General features: G+C 36.8%; 1 protein-coding gene across 1 annotated transcript; it reads left to right on the top strand.

The window, feature by feature from the left end:
• Positions 1 to 4,681: 4,681 nt before the first annotated feature.
• On the top strand, positions 4,682 to 16,382 carry LOC132061406 (SKP1-like protein 14). The gene is made up of 2 exons (XM_059454235.1): positions 4,682 to 4,878; positions 16,034 to 16,382. The coding sequence occupies exons 1-2, from the start codon at positions 4,682 to 4,684 to the stop codon at positions 16,380 to 16,382; spliced, it is 546 nt and encodes a 181-aa protein (XP_059310218.1).
• The last annotated feature ends 5,868 nt before the right edge of the window (positions 16,383 to 22,250 follow it).

Genomic DNA, 22,250 nt, shown 5'->3' with positions numbered 1-22,250 from the left:
CGAGGTGTGTATAGGATTTTCTGCTCGTACTCAGTAAAATTCTAGTATAGTTTATGATATCGTCCCACAGAGATTGGACAATCTAGGCTACAGACTTGTAATATTTTGACTACTATTTGAGAGAATCAGATTGATGAAAGGTGAGTCTGAAATTATAAATTACTTAGATTAAAGCGAACAGCTTCCGGAAGATTTATAGTTTAAAAGAGTTGGGAATAGTTGAATTCACTTGACATATCATTACAATAAAATCTCAGTTTCTACACATATTTTCTAAAGAATAATTGCTTATTGCTAATACAATTATATTTTTACACTAAGAAATAAATAATTAATTAACACTCTGCGAGGTTATGTCAATTAATTGACTTAAGCTTAGTGATGATTAAACTGAAATATCTTGCCTGAATTGTGCTCAAGGGTAGTAAAAACTTCTTGAGAATATTTTTACTAAAAATCAATATTCATGCCCACAACAGTTCCTCCGTGAGAATTAAAACTGAGGCAAGCAAAATTACAGACTTGAAATAATAATCTAACTAAAAATTACTCTCACTCTAATATTCTATTCATCAGTTATTATATATTAATTTTGCTCCGTGAGAATTAAAAAATTAATATGAGAATAACTTAGATATAAAATATATAGATGTGATAATAATGATTAGAAGATCAATATTCCAGTACACTATGAAATATAAATTGAAGATTTCAAGCTAAGAATGTATTGAAACTGAGATGAAATTATAATTATATCAAGCTTCATCAACTATCCCAACAAAAAGAAATTACTCCATTGTGAAGTAAGAAAAGCTAAAGAGAACTTCCAAAAGACTAAGCATATTTTATGAAAAAGACTAGAGAAAGAGACCAAGAGTAACTCTTTTCTTTCTAGGAAGCTTAGAACTAGATAGGAAATTGATACAAAGTGGGATGCCCCTTTCTTCTACAACATATGCCTATTTATAGAAAAATTCCTAGAAGCCTTGGTGAGACATTGCAAGAGAAATTCAATATAATAATATTTTCTCGTTGAGAAATTAGCATGGCAAATTATCTTGCAATCTTGAGACATTGGCATGGCAAGTTATCATGCAATCTTGAGAATTTGGCATGGCAAATTATCATGCAATCTTGAGAATTTGGCACGATCATTTATCATGAAATCTTGGTGAGAATTTGTCATAACTTTGTTTCTCTTGACTTTGTGTAGTCTTTGGTGAAGTTGTCACGGATGCATCCTCCTTTCTTGGCTTTTAGTTCTTGCTTTTTCTCTTTTTCCATGCATTCTTTTCCTACAAGATTTGTTAGAAAAGTGTGAGAATATGATATAAATTATTCATGTTTTATTTTTAAAATATTATATTTTTATATTTAAATTACATGAATAATTTATACCCATCGTATAATGTACACTAGTTGAGTAGCAAAAATAGATAAAGAGAGAATTGTGTGAAAATGAAGAAGAATGAAGGGATATTTATAGTTTGGAAATATGACCAAAGTGTAGTTTATTCATAAATTTAGGGGTTTAAATAAATTTGGCAACAACTAGTTTTTTAAATTTACAACGGCTAGCTTTTTGAATTTGACAACGACTAAACTTTTTTTTTAGTTTAGCAATTTTATCATTAGATGTAAATGTTAATTTTATTATTATCAGTAAATGTAAATGTCTATTTTAGTATTAGATTTTTTTTTAAAACCCGTCCCGGCCCAATTAGTCTTAGGTGTACCCCTAATCCGGGTAGGGGCTGGGCCGGACACCCTTTTCACTCCCCAAGCCCGGCCCCCATGCCGGCCCCGACTGCCCTCGTATGGGCCACGTTTAAATGGCCCGGCCCGGGCCACTTGACAGGCTTAGTTGGAGTTGATTATTTGCCGACCGTAAAACACCGGAGGAGCACCTATACTTGGGCTCGAGCTTGAACCTTGGGTCCCGAAAAAGATACTTAACTTTTTAACAGATAGGTTGAGTAGCTTCACTTGGTCAGGGGTAGATACTGCAGGTGTCCCGGCGGAGCTGGCCATCCACAAAGTAATCATACACTCGGACAGTCAGCCTATGAAGCAAAAAAGGCACCCAGTATCTGCTGAGCGTAGCCAGTTCGTCAAGGAGGAGGTGGCCAGACTTATTAAGCTAGAAGCAATTCGTGAGGTAAAATACACTGATTGGCTGGCCAATGTGGTGGTACTCCCTCAAAATCCTAATGGCTTTCAAATGTATTTAGATTTAAAGGACCTGAATAAAGCATGCGCGAGGAGCTCGTACCTCATGGCCTGTCTCGATAGAATTATCGACTCAGTGGTCAGGTACAAGTTTCTCAGCTTCTTGGACGTTTTCTCAGGGTTCCACCAAATTCAGTTGGATCCGGCGGACCAAGAAAAGATCTCATTCATCACGGAGCATGGTACCTATTATTATACTGTCATGCCGTTTGGCTTGAAAAACGCAGGGACCACCTTCTATCAATTGGACAGCCGGATGTTTGAACACCAGCTGAGCCAAAATGTGAAAGTTTATTTGGATGACATAATTGTTAGATCCCTGGGAACATAGGAACATATAGAAGCTGAACCCGGAGAAATACGCTTTCGGAGTAAACTCCGGCAAATTCCTAGGGTTCGTTGTGACCAGCAAGGGGATAAAAGCTAATCCAAATCATATTTGAGCAATCGAACAAATCCTGGATACACTCACTAATGCCCGAGAGGTGCAATAACTGGTCGGAAGAGTAACAACGTTGGGGAGGCTCATATCTCGATCATATGAGCGCTGCCAAAAGTTTTTTGGCGTACTAATCTCTGTCGGCATGCGTTAAAAGAATTGAAAAGGTACCTATCGCACCCGCCATTGCTCGTGAGCCCGGAAGGAGATGAGCTCTTACTAGTCTACCTGGTTGTCTCTGATATCGTGGTAAGCCTCGTGCTGGTCCATGAAGTGAAAGGTACGCAATCACCTGTCTATTATATTAGTAAAGCCTTGATCGAGGCTGAAGCTCGTTACCCGCATCTTGAAAAACTGGCCCTAGCTCTGTAGTCATGGCCTGGAAACTAAATCCTTACTTTTTATGTCAGCCTATTTGCGTGGTAAAGATGTTTCCTTTAAGAAACATCCTGCACAAGCCTGAGCTTTCAGGAAGGCATGCAGTTAGTCGATTGAGATATGTGGTTATGATATCACCTATCTGCCTCATATTACTATTAAGTCACAAGCCCTAACGGACTTCGTGGCAGATTATAGTCCGGGTTTGATACCCCGTGCTCAGAAAAAAGCGGCCCGAGAATTCAAAGCCGCGTCCGGAGAGTGGATCTTATATACAGGCAGGGCAATCAATGTAAAGGGTACGACATTGGGAATCGTTCTGATAACCCCGTCGAGAGTCGTGATCAGACAGGCCATAACATGCTCGTCTCTGACTAATAATAAGGCCGAGTATGAGGCCACAATTGCAGGTTTGGAACTGGTCCGAGGATTCGGAGCTGAAGTTGTTGAACTGAAAAGTTGATTTCAACTGATCATAAATCAAATCATCAGGAAATACGAGGCCAAGGACGATCGAATGCGAGGTACTACATAGGCAAAGTCAAAATGCTGTTGGCACGTTTCGAACGGTGGAAAGTCACGCAAATCCCTCCAGAGATGAATACTGAAGCTGATGCCTCGGCAAATCTTGGTTTCTCGATCGGCATAACGGAAGCGCACCAGACTCCTTGGTCCACCTCTTACATTCTGTCCTAAGTCCTGCCATACATGAGGTAAACACCACTGTCCTGACATGGGACTGGCGGAACGAAATAATGAATTATCTGTAGAATGGGACTCTCCAGAAGACGCCAAAGCGGCAAGAGCTCTGAGAGTCAAGGCAGCACGGTATTGCATGCATGAAGGGGAATTGTATCGCAGGTCATACCTAGGTCCCTTGGCCAAATGTTTGGGGCCCGCCGAAGCGGAATACGTTATGAGGGAAGTACACGAAGGCAATTGTGGGAACAACGTCAGGTAAGAGTCGCTGGTCAAGAAAATAATAAGGGCCGAATATTACTGGTCCCGGCGGGAGGGAGATGTTAAAAACTTCGTTCAAAGATACAACAGATGCCAGCAACACTCTCCGATGATTCATCAACCCACTGAACTACTTCATTCGGTTGTAGCCCCATGGCCCTCCTTTAAAAGAGGGATGAACATCGTAGGCCCGTTGCCAGGGGCTGTGAAAATTGTAAGGTTCTTGTTGCTGCTGACAGATTATTTCACGAAGTGGGTAGAGGCAAAGGCTTTCGGGAAAATTCAGGAGAAAGAAGTGATCGACTTCATCTGGGATCACATCATATGCATGTTTGGGGTACCGAAAGAAAATAGCTTGTGACAATGGCCCTCAGTTTGTGGGGACAAAAATCACCGAATTCCTGGAAGGGTTGAAGATCAAATTAATAACATCTTCCCCATACCATCCGTGTGCAAACGGACAAGCAGAATCAACCAACAGGATCCTGATTCAGAATATCCAGAAAAAGTTGGAAGATGCTAAGGGGAGATGGCCGGAAGAATTACTTGAGTTACTGTGGGCATACAGAACTACTCCTAAAACAAGTACGGGTGAAACCTCATTCTCTCTGGTGTAGGGGCCGAGGCCACATACCTGAAGAGATCAAAGAACCAAGCATCCGATACACTGAAACTATGGAAGAATCCAACAATGAGGCGATGGCCGTTGGGTTGGAACTGTTGGAAGAACGAAGAGAAATGGCTTTTGTGCGTATGATAGCGCAGAAGCAGAAGGTTGAAAGATATTTCAACAGAAAAACAAACTTGAGGCATTTCATGGTTGGGGATTACGTCCTCCGGAAGGTCACCCTCGCAACACGGGACGCCAGCAGGTAAGCTAGGGCCTAATTTGGAAGGTCCATACCAAATCGTGGGGATTGCTGGCACAGGATCGTACCAAATCGGGCACGAGCATGGAAATGAGTTAAAGAATAGCTAGAACGCCAGCCATCTCAAGAGATTCTACCTTTGACAAGGATGACTGGTATGATTGTATAAATACATTATTTATTCTACCCTAACTTACTTCCTCTCCAGGACGGGAATCACTCTGAAAAGAACTACCTGCTTCCCTCTTCCTAACTACTGGAAGGAGGACTAAAGACACGTGTTGCACTCTTTTCCTTGACCTAGGTTTTGTTCCAAAGAGGTTTTACTAGCAAGATTTTTAATGAGGCAACAACACAAAAACGTGTCGCATCCGATAAGAAATCGGAGAACCTAGAAAGAACTCTATCAGATGTTGTCAAACACAATACTCGAATCCTCGATACCTCACAAATGAGTACCGGGAGGAGACAATGGGAATCGAGCAAGCTGAACAAATGCACAAGGATTAGGACTGCCGGGAGAAAATGAACGCTAGCCCTTGTCTAGCTTTCCCCGCCCTGATATACCGTACTAAGATTTTTGTAGTTCAATCAAACAGTCTGTTCATGTAAACTCCAGGGAAAGTGAAATAAGAATCCTCACTTATTTTTCAGAACACTTACCAATGAGGTATCTCGTAAAAAAATAAAAACGTTCGGGGCAAAGTCGAACTCGGAAGCCATACGGCCTAGTAAAAATCGCTTCAAACACATGGCACGACCTTTAGAGCCTTCGAGCGTGCAGGTTCCATGTACCTTAGTGCCATTAAATACATTGAGACGTCTTCCTCATCAACATCGAAATCCAGGGCCCCCCTCTTTTATTGCGAATAAGATGAATAATTCCTGATCGCAAAAAGTGTTTTCGGAAGTGGCATACTCGAATTGAGTTAAAAATTATGAATTCAAATACAAAATGCTAAAGTGAAAAAACGTGCACCGTTCATCAATTTTTAAGCTTAAATACCGACACTCGAATATAAAGATAGTTCAGGTAGACGGGCATAGCGGTCACGCCCCGACAGCTAAGTGTTAAAAATAAAATCCAATAAGATTAGTTGCAATCACTACGATTTGCCAACAAAGCGCATGTCAAAGCGTAAAAGAAATCAAATAAATGCAATTACACGCATATATTTATATATGTAAGTACTGCGAGAAATATTTTTTCTTTCGAGCACCCAGGCTCGGACAAATATTTTAAGGGCACACAGGCCTATATACAACAAAGAAAACTTAGAAAAGAGCATAATCACAAGTACGCAGACTGGGACAAAAAACAGACTAACGGTACATAGACCTCTTCAGTAAAACACAAAAAAATAAATCAAAAAGCACAGCGGCCGGAGCAGTCTTAACCGGGCACAAAGGCCCGCAGAGTAGTAAACATAAGCTAAGAAGAAGGAGCAGTGTCTTCATCATCCGAAGAAATACAGGAAGCATTAGAGGAGGAAGGAGTCCGATAACGGAGGTCGTCCATAGCAATATCGGCAGCCCCCACATCCACCTCTACATCCGTCAGAGCAGAATCAACGTACCCAATGCAGATTTCTCTAATATCTAGAAGAACATTGCATCGGGTCTTCAGCATGATATAGTCCCTTAAAGATTAGAAAAGTTCTGATCGGCAGATCGGCGCTGCTGCAGTCGGACATTATGGGCTCTGAGTCGTGTCTGGAAAGCCTCTAGCGCTTGCACTCTCCCTTGGGCAGCGGACCTCTATGCTTCCACCTGAGCTACCCTCTCCTAAAGCTTTTGATGGGCAGTTGTTAGGTCCCGGAGGACTCCCTCTCGGGCAGACAAAGCCTCCTTAGCTTCACTCCGCTCGGAGTTCAAAAAAGATCTGCGGGTCATCAACTCGGACAGATCAGCCTTCAGGTGGGAGTTCTCGGATTGCAGCCTCCTCACTTCTCTGGACGAATAAGGTGAGCTCCTGACCATCTCGAGAACAGAAGTAATGGAAGCATGACCCGATGAAGAAAGGCGGGCGGAAGTATGAGAAATTTCAAAAGGAACAAAGTGACAAACTTAATTAAATAACATACTTGGAGGAGAAATCCCGCCAAGTAAGAGAGAAGAGCTTCCAAATCAGACTCGTCTTTCTCCCTCCGAGGGGCGGAGTGGAGGGACCGGCCCTACACTGCCCGGGGCCCTTCCGAGATTATCAACAATAGGCTCGGAATGCCCGTCTTCTCCTCTATCAAAGACTCCGCCTTCCCCACCTTCTTCCAAATTCACCACTTTCGACATAACTTTTTTCAGTACTGTAATAGTCGGGGATGAGATCGCACCCCGGAGTCAATTCCTCAGGAAGAAGACACGCCTGCATCCGCGGGAAGCCTTCATTTTTTGCTGGTAGTAGCCAACTCAAGATTGGTTTGGGCTTCTTCTCGATAAGGGGCCCTCCGGGATGATGATCCTAGGACAGGTAAGCCTGCGTAAAATACATATGAGGAGCAGTACCTAATATCGGGATAAGTCGAAAATGATAACGGGAGGGGAAAGTCTTTGTTAAAAACTCACCATGACTTTTTTCCCTCCAGCGGTCGGTAGATATATTCCTCCAGGTCTTCTCAATCCCAATAGAGGAGCACAGGAGGTTCACGACCCAACTTAAGAGACCAGGCATGTGGTCTTGCTCACGAGGACCGCAGTAAAGAAAAATAAAGCATAAGTAGGGGAGGGGAATCTTCAAAGGAAAAGAAAAAAAAGGTCAAAATACCTACGAGCAGGTTCCATAACTTTGGAAATGGTTCTGGAGAAGTGTTGTGTAGAAGATTGGTAAGTATCATGACGAACCTATCATGCCATCCACAGTCATAGTCATTCTCGACATTAGTGATGAGACCCCAAACGCTTCGAGAAGCCAAATGCACCATTCCCTCCCAAAATGCGCGAGAGGAGTACATTTTGACGAAGTGATCAAAGGTAAAAAGTAGGTTTGCTCGGTAGGCCAAGTACTGAATGCATTGCACGATCCTCTAGACTTGAGGGGCTAGTTGCCTTATGCAGAGTTGGTAGCGACTGTAGAATTCTTTAATTACGTGGTGGATCGGGAGAGTAAAGCTAATAATGAAAGGTACATGTAGACGGTCGACATACCGATAGAATGGTAGGAGATGTTGGCGTTCCTAGGAACCGGGCGTATCCCTATTCCGGGCCCCTAATTGCAGTCCAGACGTATCTGATCTAGGCAAGAACTGGTAACTAAGGAGCGAATCGTCATAACGGATTCCAGTCGGCGGCTAACACGGAAATCCCCTGAGCAGTTAAGGAGTAGGGGATGATCTCAGCAATGTTGGAACCCAAGTCTATCTCTTGGGCATCGGTAGAAGGGGAGCTAAGGTTTTCATGGTCAGGAGTCATTCTGGGCCCGCATGGGTAGCCCCGCCGCCTAAGTAGCAGCCAAGTGTTGCGATGAGGAAGATGAAGTAGACATGTTAAAGAACGGGTTTTTTTTTTTCAAAAGAATGTCAGAAGTTAAAAGATATTGCTATGTAAACCCAAAGTGGTAGTTTAAATAGGAGACAAGGCGATTTTCACCTAGATTGGCGAAACGGCGTGTCTTCACGTAACGTCAGATACCTGCCTCTTAAGCAACGCCGCCGATTGACCGAAGGGGCGCATTAAATGCAACCCTAACAAGGTGTCCAATCGTGTTGGGGAGTCGCAACGTTTAGCTAACTTCCCACGTGAAATTTGGACAAGCCCGCTTTTCTCCTTCCCGTTCTCATATTCATAAAGGGACCGAAAAGTGGGGGACTATCTATTTTGGGTAAAATCCGTGTCCGGGCTAGTTTCCGCAACCGGGAGCTCGGAGAGGCCGAGAAGACCTCCACAGCTGGCACCCACTTCCACCTACTTGGGTCATATCAACGAATCTCGATCAGAGTGATATGGCAGAGCAAAATGTGGGTTTACAATCGGGTCACATCAGTTGTTCGTTAGGGTTGAAAAGTCTTATTTTGGTTTCTATCTTATGTTGTCAATAAATTGATGCGGCGACACTGTTAGCCCAAAAAGAGAATTGTTGCAGGTAGAGATCTGGCGAGGTTGGCCCCCTCCATCTTTATTTTTCAAATTTCAATTCCAACCATTGGAAAAAGAGATATATGTTGACATCCGTCGAGGTTCATCGTGTTTCGCAGCAAACTATATCCCTGAAATGTTTTTCATCTTTCACATGTCTTCCAAGAAATACTTGGAAAAAATTGACTTTTTTAAAGAAAAAAGAGAACGTCCAACCACAATTACGGGTTAAAGATCAGAGACAGAATCAGACTATAGCATTACCACAATAGGTAAAGCTTTTTGACATCGCATCAGATAAGTTTCTTGAAAGCCACAAATTTAAATACTCTAATAATTCTATTTATACCAAATTGCATAATTATAATTCAGGAAACACCACAATGTCGGCCAACTAGAAACTCTTTAACAATAGCGAGGTGGCGGAAAAATGAAATCCCTACAAAGCCACGCGGGTCAGACTACCAAATTAATGATGGGCCAAACGAGGTCCACTATGCTTGGCTTATGGGTTATCGACCACCCCAAATTAATATGAGACCCCTAAATCACCACACCCAACCCAATGGAGGAAAATATACAACTAGTTGTCTGAACACCAACATATATCTTAAATCTCTTGAGAATGTTACCAAATTTGGGTACCTCACACCTCAAGAAAATATGTCTGAGGACAGAGATAAATTATAGTAAGTCAGCTGAGGTCATATCATTTATGGGACCCACAAAAATTACAAAAAAATAATAGCTCCCGAGTTACTCGCAATGCCAGCTCTTTATCTTCTCGAAAATAAAATCAGCATACCCCTCTCTCCTACATAACTCCTCCCCCAATCAAAATCTATATTTTTTCAACGTCTAATAAAAATCACTGTATGCTAGTCAATTTGATGCTAACCATACTCGAAATGAATTTGGGTGGATTCAATTGGTGATAATGAATATGTTCCTATCACACCAAAGATACATTCAAAAGAGAATCCATTTAATATTGTTGCTCCCAGTGAGAGTAACTAATTAATTGATAATCAGTTTGTCAATCTCAACCTCGACAAACGTGTCTTCCTTGCATTGTCCGTCATCGATTTGAAATTAAAGAGGAAGCATATATAGTTACTCCACACGAAAGAGAAACATAGTCGGAAGTAGACTTTTACATACCTTATTAAGGAATTTTTTTAAATAATGGAATATGACATGGAGTTGATGAATCAAACCAAGTGTTGTTATTGATTGATCTAGATGTAATCCCTAAAGCTAGTGATAGCAAGTGGAGTTCTCAAACACTAGCACAAGGCTTATGGTATACAAAAAGATATGGGTGAAGATTCATATATTCTTATATTTAGGATTCAAAAATCGATCCATAAATACTCATATTTCAAGCGGCGAATTTTAAGTGGGAGGGTGTGTTCTCAGTCTTCACCAGACAATAATATTAGAAAGTCGTTAAGATGATACAGAGGTATCTTAAAGGCACAGTAGGATATTCCTTGTCTTGTCAAGGAATTGAGAAGGAGATTTAGATGAGAGAAAATCTAAATATGAGTATGTTCTTCTTGCTAAATAATGACATCATATTTAATGTTGAGTAGCAAGAGACAATTATTATCCTTATGTACAAGGGAAGTTGATTGTGTATGTCAAGACCCAAATCGGAGGGCCATAACGGGCACCCGGGCCCTACCTGCTGAGCACCGCTAATCATACTTCCATATCATAATCATAAACAAGAGTGGACCTCGAGGGTCATCCGATGAAAATCTGCTAAATCATAAGAGAAGTATGCTGAATAGGAGATGAGGCCTGAAAAGACATACTATATGACTATGCTGGACTAAACTGTGCAAGCCTACAAGGCCATCATAAAATACTATACAACAAATATATTGGCCGAGGGGGCCATACAACATCTAACTATACCATGGCTGTCTACAAGCCTCTATTGGAATATATGACATAATAAGATCGGGACAGGGTCCCGCCATACCCGTATGCACACAAAAGTATAACGTACCAAAAACACAATAGCAACTCCAGATCAAAAGGAGTGCTCCAATATTAGCTGAACAGTAACCTACAGGGGCGGATCGTCAACTTGTCTACCTGAACTTGTGGGCATGAAACGCAGCGCCCCCAAAAAAAGGAACGTCAGTACGTACAAAGTACTAAGTATATAAGGCATGAAAATAAAATGAAAGAGATATAAAAGTACATAAGATGAAATGAATGCGATATATGTCTGAATTGCCTCTGAGGGCCAATGATATGCATAAATATTGTGCATACATGCATAGGGGTATCATATTGGCCTCTGTGGGCATCATCATCATCATCATTATGTGACCAGCTGATCAGGTGGTGGTGCGTATATAACGTCGGCACCTTCCCCATACCCCATATATATATATATATATATATATATATATATATATATATGATAAGAGTACATCCTGAGTCTGTTGGAGTGACGTAAGGTTGTTATTCCTCCGAACAACATTATGAGATAGCATTTCATTAGCATGTAACTCTCTGAATCATACTGAATCTGAAGGAAGACGTACTGAACAACATTACTAAAACATGAATCAACATGGAACATCCCTAGCTGCTAAGAATGGATTTCATTATGGAGTAGTGCTATGTTTACGTTTTGTTCATAAGGATCATACCCAAAAGAAGGAAAGTTAGCCTTAACATACCTCAAGTCGTCAATCAAAATCCCACAATGAAACTGTTGAGCTAGTATTCCAATCCCTTAGTCACTACAGCACACCTAACAGTCAACAACATAAAAACAACCTTATATAAGTCTCTTTAATGTCATATCTCTACTCACCCCAAGATTTACATCAAAACAGCCCAATATACGCTTTGTATACAATACTTATACACTTTCTTCTTCCAATTATACCAAGTATAGCATCCTCAATACAATCTCAACAACAACTATTATCCTTCCAACTAGGTTTTAGCTTAAAAACACATTTACAACATGACTTAAATTAGATTACATCTCAACATAAACTCAAATTCGTATTTGAATCTTCCCTCCAACTCCTTTCCTTCCAAACCTAACAAAATCATCATATAAACTCATAAACATGGAAATAAGATGGAATCTTACCTTAAGAACTCAATAACACACCAATTCCAAGAGTGTTTTGCCTGGAAGTATCCTCTAAAACCACTATCAAAAGGAGAAACAAGCTTCCATAATCACTTTAGAACCTCTAAACACTTGATCTTCACTTTTGATCTTTGATTTTTCTTAGAGGTTTGATAGATATGTTGGAGAGAGCTTTCAAGAGGGTTAGAGATCATGGAAAGTGGAGAAAATGATAAAAAATAAAGGGTATACGAATTATTATATAAAAAAAAGAACACGGTGAGGACATAAATACGACGAAAAGTATGGACCGTGTTTCTTCCTTCATAATTCTCAATATAAAAAAATTTCTCTTTCTGCTGAAATACGGTGCATCTTGAAATCGTATATTTTTGTACGGACCATATTTTGCACAGTACTTCTTGGATTTGTGATCTGTCAGTTGAATTGGAAAGAAAACTCTCTGAACTTGAATTTACATAGGTTATGAATTCCATAACTACTCATATGCTAGAAGATAGACCTCCCCAAAGTTAGACCAAAAATCATGTCCAGAATTCTGCCAAATTTTCCCAAAGTTTTGACAAACTTAATTTCTTCGATTCGCATGATCCCAGAAGCTTCCAATACCTACTAAACATGATCTTAAACTCTTATACACTTAAGATAGACATTTCTAATCCCATATGACTTCGAAGGTCACTCCGCTCTCTGAATCTATAGCAACCAACTCATGGGGAAACTTAACATATAAAAGTACGAGGTGTAACAATGACTTCCAGTAATTGTCCAAGAAGTTGTTTGCACTTGAACATCCTCTGGTAATACATTTTAGTGAACATGTAATGCTATTGAACTAGTGACAATCAAGTGTCATAGTCATATCTCAATAGTTTACATATAAGATCCCAAAATCTGTCAGAAGATGAAGTATATTGATATTAAGTTTAATTTGGTGTCAGAGACATAGTTGTACATAGAGAAGTGAACGTGAAGTACATCTCTACGCATCACTTGGTAATAGACTTATTAACAAAATCCATTGCATTGTTTCTTATGAAAGATATGACATCATTGGGTTTGCATAGTGATTATGTATTTATATTTCCTAATTTCTTTGGATCATGTTCACATAAAAATTGCATTTTGAGGTAAATGTTAGTTGCTGTCTAAAAGATTTATTGTCGTTCTTTCATATACATAAGATGCTTTTATGTTTAGAATATAAATTTTAAGTGTATGTATGTCAGACAGACAAAAAGATTGGCCTATTCACACGAGCAATCATCTCTATTATCTAGATGACAAATAAAGATGAGACAATTATAAACGTATTATTGTCAGACGTGTTAACAATAAAGGCTCAAATTTTATAATACAAATGTCATTTTTTATGGTTATTTATGTCTAGTTAAGTTTTATAGTTTGTGTTAATGCCAGATGTGAGTTCTAATGGTTAAAATGTATGAGTATATTTGGTGAACTCAAAGTTAGACATGATTTGTCTGACCTATCATCTTCACAATATTTAAATATGCAAAAGACTTACGCTCCACGTGAAAGGAGTCAATAATGTGATACGTGATTCGTACCACGTTATAAAATGACCTATAAGGGAGATACAAGTTTAATCTCTACTTGTTATCGTGTGAAGTCCTTTAAATTATGAGTTATTTTTCTCTTTGTACCCTCATGACTTTGATTAGTTTCTTAAGATTCAGTTTGATTTTTGCTTTCTTAGGGTGTTGCCAAGATATCATGTATGATTCGGTCTAGCAGAACATTTCTAGAAAAGCATATCAGACTGAGATCGAGAGATTCATGAGATGAGCAAGATCATTAAGTGTTATCAAGCAATCAAGCTTTTGAAAGATGCACATGGCCTAGTCGTTATATATGAACGTTATAAAATAGGAATGAGAGCTGACCTACCATGTGCGATTGGGAGATGTTGGAAATACGTTTAGGCACCTATGTGGGTCAATCTAAAAGGGAATAAATAAAATAAAAGGAGAAGAGATACAACTCTTCTCAAAGGATGTGTCACTTAAGATATATACAAGAAGTTGTTTTGTTTATATAAGACTCTTCTTTCCCAAAAGGTGCATGTTTCGTTTTCTTCATCTAAAAATCAAAACTAATTCTCTTCCAAAAGATAGAAAAAACTCTCTTCTTCTCCGTGAAGAACTACTGTGGTAGATTTCTACGAAGATGAAAGCGAACTTCACTGAATACCAGAACAATTTTCTGCAACATGCACGACTTAGATTGTGAACTATATGGTACAATTTATGTTCTTTATACATGTAATTGTGTTATGAACTAGTGAAACAAATAGTGAATCTTGGGTGAACTATGTGTTCATATGGTTAAGTGTTTTCCTTCGCACAATGTTTCAAAGGTCCCCATAAAATGCAGAATCCAAAACCACTCTATTTAGGAATATTGGCCCCAAGGAGTCTAACGCACCCTGTGTTTAAACACTCCTTCTCTCCTTCCCCAAAATCTTGGCTTCTTCTCAGACCATCATGGACAACGATAATTCACCGAACATAGAGTATCGGAACCAAGACCAAACACTGACCTTTGTAACAACCCCTTTTCCACCGGACCATGTCCCAATATTTTGACTGGAATTAGGTCTCTAAAGTCTAAATTATCTCACTTTCAACCTCACTATAGAGGGGCAACCGGTTTGAATCATTGTTCAGAACCCGATATACCTGGCTCAAATAGTCATGGACAATTGAATCAGGGTTTTGAAACATTTGACCAACAACTGCGGCTATCAATGCTTCTGCAAGCCCGGAACAAAAAATTAGTCCCGCACCTAACCTCCCAAGCCCTTAACACTCTATTGAAACAGGTCTTAATTAACCATCTACTCTCCATTAACAAATCTAGACTTGCTGCCAAATAAACCCACAATTTTTTAATGGACTGCTTTGAATAAGACAAACTCACCCCCTTACTTATCACCTCAACCATAGGTGAGCTCAGTCGTCTTAGAAAACATAAGCACAGACAGCCCTTTTATTCTGGAACAGTTGCGAGCAACCAAAAAAGATCTGAATTAATCTTAGCAGACGTAGAAATGCCAAAACCAAATGTGATCAGCCATGCATCGAAGTGGTTATTGCCTTATGTTCTAAAGACCTACTCAAATTCGGATTAGGTATCAAAATCCCTTCAGACCCAAACAAAAGCAACAATGCCATAATCCTCAACCCTACATTAAAGAGGATCAACTCCAACCAGACTAAGAATGCCCCTTTAACACCAAAAGGAAAGGGGTAAAGGGATAAAGAGTGACCCGACCATACCACTAAAATTTCTGATGAACTTTATAATCTGAAATGTGAGAAGTGATAATAATGCAGAGTTTAGAAGACACAATGCCGACTTGGTGGCTATTCACCAGCAAGCAATGCTAGTTCTGCTAAAGACTCATATGACAAGAGACAATAAATTTTCTTCTAAAATGTGCTTAAGAGTGGAAGATAGAGCAAAATGATCTCCTACTTTATTAAATTAAGTGTAATTATTAAATTTGGTAAGGCTAATTTTCTTTTATAGTATTCAATTTACGTTGTGATCCACACATAGATTACAAGTAAAGAGCATAGATTACAAGTAAAGATAATTTTAGTAATAAATTTATGTCAAAGAGATTTCCTTCCATATCTTTAAGTTGAATAAATTAAGAATATCTTCTGTACCATTATTTATACATATCATTTGGCCACCAAATGCTTCATTCAAGCCAAAAAAAAAAAAAAAAAAAACTCAAATTCTTTTATCATGGCATCAACATAATCATCAACAACAGGTGAGATCATAAGGATGGTGACGCTGAAAACGAGTGACAACGGAAAATTCTATCTTGAGGAGTCATTGGCCTTTCAGTCTGAACTTATCAAGAACATGATAAAAGAGGAAGGCTTGTCTATCATCTCACTTCCTATCATGGTCAATACTGAGGCGCTCATTAAAATCATCGAGTACCTTAAAGAAGAATGCTGAGATTACTGCCTCGGACGAAGGATTCAATAATTTCAAGAAAGAACATCTGAATATTTGTATCGCTGAACTTTATGACATATTAGTGTCAGCACATTACTTGAAGATAAAGGATTTGGTGGATATTTGTGCCTGGGCTATTTATGACAAAATTAAGAACAAGAGCATTAAGGCTATTACAGAGATGCTTGAAATTGAAAATGACTTAACCCCAGTAGAGGAGGCTAATATAAATAAGGAAACTTCTGGGGCCTTTGAAGGTGATGAGAATGATAATACCATCAACTGGGGTTCTAATAATATTTGGTGAACGTCTTTTTATTTTTGAAATAAAACTTTATGTTATGAAAAGGTAAAATAAGAAAAACTATCTGTAATAGTGAAAAGTGCTTGATGGGATTCCATTTCTTGAATATTTTGTTCAATCATTTGAATGTTATAGCTATTTTTGTCTTCATATTGGTTCAATTGAAATTACTCATAATAGATAATCTCTTCATTCCTCGAAATTATTTATTCGAGGACATATATGCTTTAGCTATTTTTTCTTCATGTTGGTTCAGTTGATATCACTTATAATGGATAGATTAGATTTCTTTCTTGTAATAACCCGGCTAATATCATTTGAGTTTTCATAATAAATATTTTTATGCTAATAAAAGAGACAAAACTAGGAAGCAATATCAGGCAGATCCAGAATTTGAAGTTTATGAGTACCTACATCGATCTCAAATTAATATAAAGTTATAAATACAAGTGTTTTGGAATGACTAAACCGAAATCGCTCTTTTTAAGACATCTCTTTCGAAATTAATCATAAATAAATAAATAAAGGCAAGACTTTATTCAATTGCCTTCTTTTTCAAGTTTTTAACAACCCTCTAAGTCCTCTTTTCAAACAAGATATACCCTTTTAGCCACAAATATTCATATCCGCTGGTCAGCCGTATTTAACGAATTTCCTGAGGTGCTTAACACTTTTCTCGGGAGATTATCAAAACACTTACCCGTTTTTTAGGTACTTTTCAAAAGGTTTTCAAAATTAACCTTAAGAAATGGTTTCCTAAATTGTTATTCAATCAACAAAGAGCCATGTTATGTCAAACTTTTATGCGCAAGTTTAAAAGTGAACCGTAACGAGGGGATTCCATGCTTCCATACCTTTTCATTATATGCACGGGACTCCCCCGAAGTATCCATTACGAAATCTACCTCAAAATACTGACTCCCTATTAATAAAGTAAAAACAAGTTCAGTCGAAGATTATCTTTTTCATGATCCAATCAATAGCAACTCCTTTTTCTCTTTACCTGGATCTTTTTCAACTTTTATAGAGATAAAAATCTTTTCTTTTGGGTCTGTTTGGAAAGCCACCTGGTAATTGGAATTGGTGTAATTACTAGGGTAGTCAGCCCAATAATTATACAACATTATAATTACAACGACCTGTTTATTTGTCATCACGTAATTACAAGCGTACTGTTTGATTGCACAAGTGTAATTACACAGTTAGTTTAATTTTAAAATAAAATTTCTTATCAAAAATTTAAAATTAATCTTGAAAATATGTGCCATTATAAATGATATTAAATTATGTATTTGACAACACATTATTTCTTGGAAATATATTAATTAATAATCATATATTTGTAACTAATATTGTAAAAAATAATTGATAGATATTTTCAAATTAATAATATTTAATTTTAGTTAATTATAAAAATTAAAAACAGAATTTTTATGAGGACATCATGGATTGGATGTTTGATCAAAAAAAAAAAATATTTATAAATATAATGTCATACCATTATTTCAAATGTTTGACAAAAAAAATAATCTATCAACTGTAAGTAAAAAATAAAAAGCATGCAATGTGAAACAACAAGTCAATAGTACTAAAGTAAATGAATTAAAATCGAAAATATAACCTAAATTCAAAATCCAAAAAAAAAAAAAAAAAAAGAAAAGAGTTTAACATAATACTCTTATGTCAAATTTCAATATTACATAAGAAAGTTTCACCATAACTGAGGTAAATATAAAAGAAAGGGAAAATTTAAGTCTATAGCCTCATTCACAATGAAATTCTACTTTAATAACATCATTATATGTAAAGTTTGTTAATGACTTATTATTTCTAATACCGAGAGGTGTAGTTTTAAAATTTAGAATAATAACACAGTTATGCTAAATGAATAAAATAAAAAATAAAAAAAATGAGCAATCACATGGAATCACAAGAAGTAAAGATTGGGAATGATAAAAAAGAGAATGAAAAATAAATAATATTAAAATAATAACATATTTAAAAAATAAAAATAATTAAAAAGTAAAAATAAAAAAGAAGTTAAAATAAAAGAAATAAAAATAAATCAAAAAGATAAATTAAAATAAAACAAAAAAGAAAGAAACAAAAACGTAACCCTGTAATTATAGGGTGTAATTACACCTAATTCTCAACCCCCTTGAGAATTGGAGAGTGTAATTGCACTCTCTCAATTACAACCAATTTTCACCTAACCAAGTAATTAGAAACAAGCCAAATTATATAATTACACCTAATTCGGCGGCTTTCCAAACAGGCCCTTTATGGCCCTTGATCGAGAATTTATGGACATCTTTTTCAGTTATCCTTAAAACTAATACTTATATTGAATGCTAGTTACAAAAATAATGAAAGAGGAATTGTGAGGGAAAAAAAAAAAAACTTTCACCAGTTCTGAAACAACAGCAACTTAAAAAGTCACCCATTCAGCCATTCTTATTTTGCCAGTTGGATAAATTCCCTTGTTCTGCTTGTGGGTTTATCCCGATTGTCCATATAATTTGATTTAAAATTTAAAATGAAATTTGAAAATTATTTCACCTTTAAATTCGATTAAATTACAAAAATAGATATTATGAATTTTAAAGATTATTTAACTTTTACGCATAAAGTTTTAACTGTCTTTCCATACCGAAAAACAGTTTTAACTTTCAAACATTTCTTTTCACTTAATTAATTTTAAATAGCTAAGCCATCGACACCCTTAAAGTTGTCCACAGAATTCACTTAGACACCTCAATTTAGACTTAAGCCTTTTAAATACGTATTATTTTTTTATCAAATGATAAATACTTCCTCCATCTTAATTTAAATTTCTTAGGTTGACTAGATACGGAGGATAAGAAATAAAGAGAAGCTTTTAAATTTTGTGATAATAAATTAAAGATGTGTATAATTGACTAAAATATTCTTTGAATTTTGTGATGTTGAATTTATCACGTAAAATGTTTGAATTGTCAACTTACTAAATATAGAAGAAGACTTTTTTTAAGTAGATTAAAACAGAAAGTAAGACACTTAAATTACGACGAGGGAACTAGGGGTGGGCATGGTATGGTAGATGCCGATTATCATATAGAAATCAAAAAATTTTATATCGCGGTTTCGGTATTATGATATTTGGTACGGTATTTGGTATGCATTTTAAAAAAATTTGGTATTCGATACGATATTTAATATTCATAAAGAAAATATCGAAATACCGAATACCATACCGAAGTATATAGTTACATATATAACTCATATATCTTTGTATTATAATATTATAAATATATAAACTAGTATTATTAGAAAACTAATTATTTAAATGTTCTATCTTGATTTAATGTCTCTTTTGTGTAATTGATTTAAGAAGGGGATTGCTTGTACTTTTTTTTTTAAATATTTTTACATATGTAAAGTGTTAGTACGATATAATTAAGACGTTTGTTGAGTAGCCGAAGTCAAAATTCTTTACGATATGAGTAATTGTAAGTCAAAATTGAATAAACTATGGTACCGATTTACCATGCGGTAAAATACCGAAATCGAATTTAAAAATATCGAATCATACTGAATTAATTTAATATGATAATAGTATAGCATTTTTAAAAATACCGTATGACCACCCTAGAGGGAACCATTCATATTCAAGCACATGTATTATTTTGGACTTGCTTTTCTTACTCGAAATATCCCAAATTTGACCAAAGAGAGGACAACCTTATCAACCACGTGTCACGCCAATCTGAGTAGTACTCAGAAAACACCTTCATTAATTAAACAAAACCCATTTTGGGAAAAGCATGACACTAATCCGAAAAGGACTGACCCCTTTTCCCTTCCTTTGTTGACACCTCATCCTAAATTTAAAAAAGAAACTACTCCTATTAAAGAAAAAACATCACACAAAAGATGCTCAATCCCTCCTTGCTCTCTTCATTTGTTGACAAGTGTCTCACTACCTAATTCATTTCTCACTCAAACATCTTTCTAGTAGTTCAATTATGTAGAAACCACCTCACTCTATCCCTCGTGTACCCTAGTTGTTGCTAGGTCCCCCTCCTACTTGTGAGAGATTGCATTTACTCCTCGAAGAATGTTAAAATTAATCTCATCCCATTTGTAGGTTCAATGGATCAAAATTATGTTAAATTTTTTGGGATCATTTGGTTAGTGAGATAAGGAGATTATTCTCGAAATAAGATATGAGATTATTTTATCCTGTTTGACTATGAATATTAATTAATTTCAGAACAATTTTATTCCACCATTTTAAACTAAAATGGTGGAATTACTATTCATATAGAATGTAGAATTAATAATTTCTCTAATCAAAGTAGCTGTTCATAAGATTTTTTTCGCAAAACTCATCTTGCTATATAAAGAAAATCTGAAAAGAGGCAATAAACAATGGCTTTTACAAAAAAGCTATAATCGTGTGTCCCAATCAACTTATGTGCACCTCGATTAAGGTCACAGATATCTGTTAGCTTTCTCCAATATATATACCAAGTAACTCTATTTACTAAAACTTAGACAAATGAGAGAAGTCTTCTAATATACTTACTTCTCATAGAATTTAAACTTAAAAATCTCACAATTCTCCACTAACTTTTTAACGATATTCTAATTTCAGTTAACCAATTGCTACAGTAATGTCAAGGGAGGGACCACAGCTATTTTGAACCCTAAAAAGTAGAGTTGTTCAAAACCGAACCGAAATCGATAATGTGAACCACAAAAATGCTATTGGCTTATCAGTAATGAGTTATTGATTTAACGGTTTGGTTACAATTTTTTTTTTATCGGGTTATCCATTTGTAACCGTTTAGAATTTTTTCTTAACAAATTAAACGATAACCATATAGTAGTGATTAAATTACAATTAATAATTGTGCCTTTTTGGCTACAAACAAGTGAAACCTTTCATGACTTAGCAAGAGACTGGGTGGAGGACGTTGCGACAAGAATTACAGCACAATCAGCCTTACACACAGAGATACAAGCACTACTTCAAGGAATGGAGTTGACATACACTAAGAATCTATTCTCAATTATTGTGGAAGTAGATAATCATGTATTATCGAACCATTTCACAAAAAGAACACACATTAAAGCTCACACAAATATTCTTCATGATTGCAGGTTCCTTATGGAAGCATTGGGAAAGGCAACAATCAACCACACATATCGGGAGGCGAACAAAGTGGCACGCAGAGCTAGCAATCTTTGGGAGAATGCTGAGGAGCACTCTATGGAAGAATTCATTTTTTGGGATCTTCCCCCACCATTCTTAATTCAGCATCTAAACAATGACTCTTTAGGGGTATCTTTGTTTAGAACTATCCCATATAATTAACGCACAGACTGTGTCCTTATTTCTGCCTTTCATTTTAGTTATAAAATTTCCTTTCATTAGCATAAAAAAAGAAGCTAGTTTTTCAAGTATTTATGCAAAGTTATACTATATTTTTCATGCTATACTTACCCTTACTAGAGCTCTCCTTCTATTTCTCTGCTGAGTGGGTTTCAGTGCTTATTTTAATTAAAAAATTACCTAGTGCGATTTACTTTTAATTTAGAATTTCACCAACAGTTAAATCGATAACGGAATCGTTAATGACCAATAATTATTGATATTTTAATAGGTCGTGACATTTTCGCATATAAACCTAATAACATTCAAAATCGAACGAAACCACCGGATAATAGAAGTACGATCCAACAAAGTACATGGGTTCAAATTAATATTTCAAAAATAATGGAGGGTCTTTACAACTATATATATAATCAATCAAACCTAGTTCAGCAATGATATTGGTCCTATAGAAAAGGTTGACATCTGAGTGACCACATCTAAAAAATCACCCT

Source organism: Lycium ferocissimum, chromosome 6 (assembly GCF_029784015.1).
Source record: "Lycium ferocissimum isolate CSIRO_LF1 chromosome 6, AGI_CSIRO_Lferr_CH_V1, whole genome shotgun sequence".
Taxonomy (NCBI): Eukaryota; Viridiplantae; Streptophyta; class Magnoliopsida; order Solanales; family Solanaceae; genus Lycium; species Lycium ferocissimum.
This window is presented reverse-complemented; position numbering and strand designations above follow the sequence as displayed.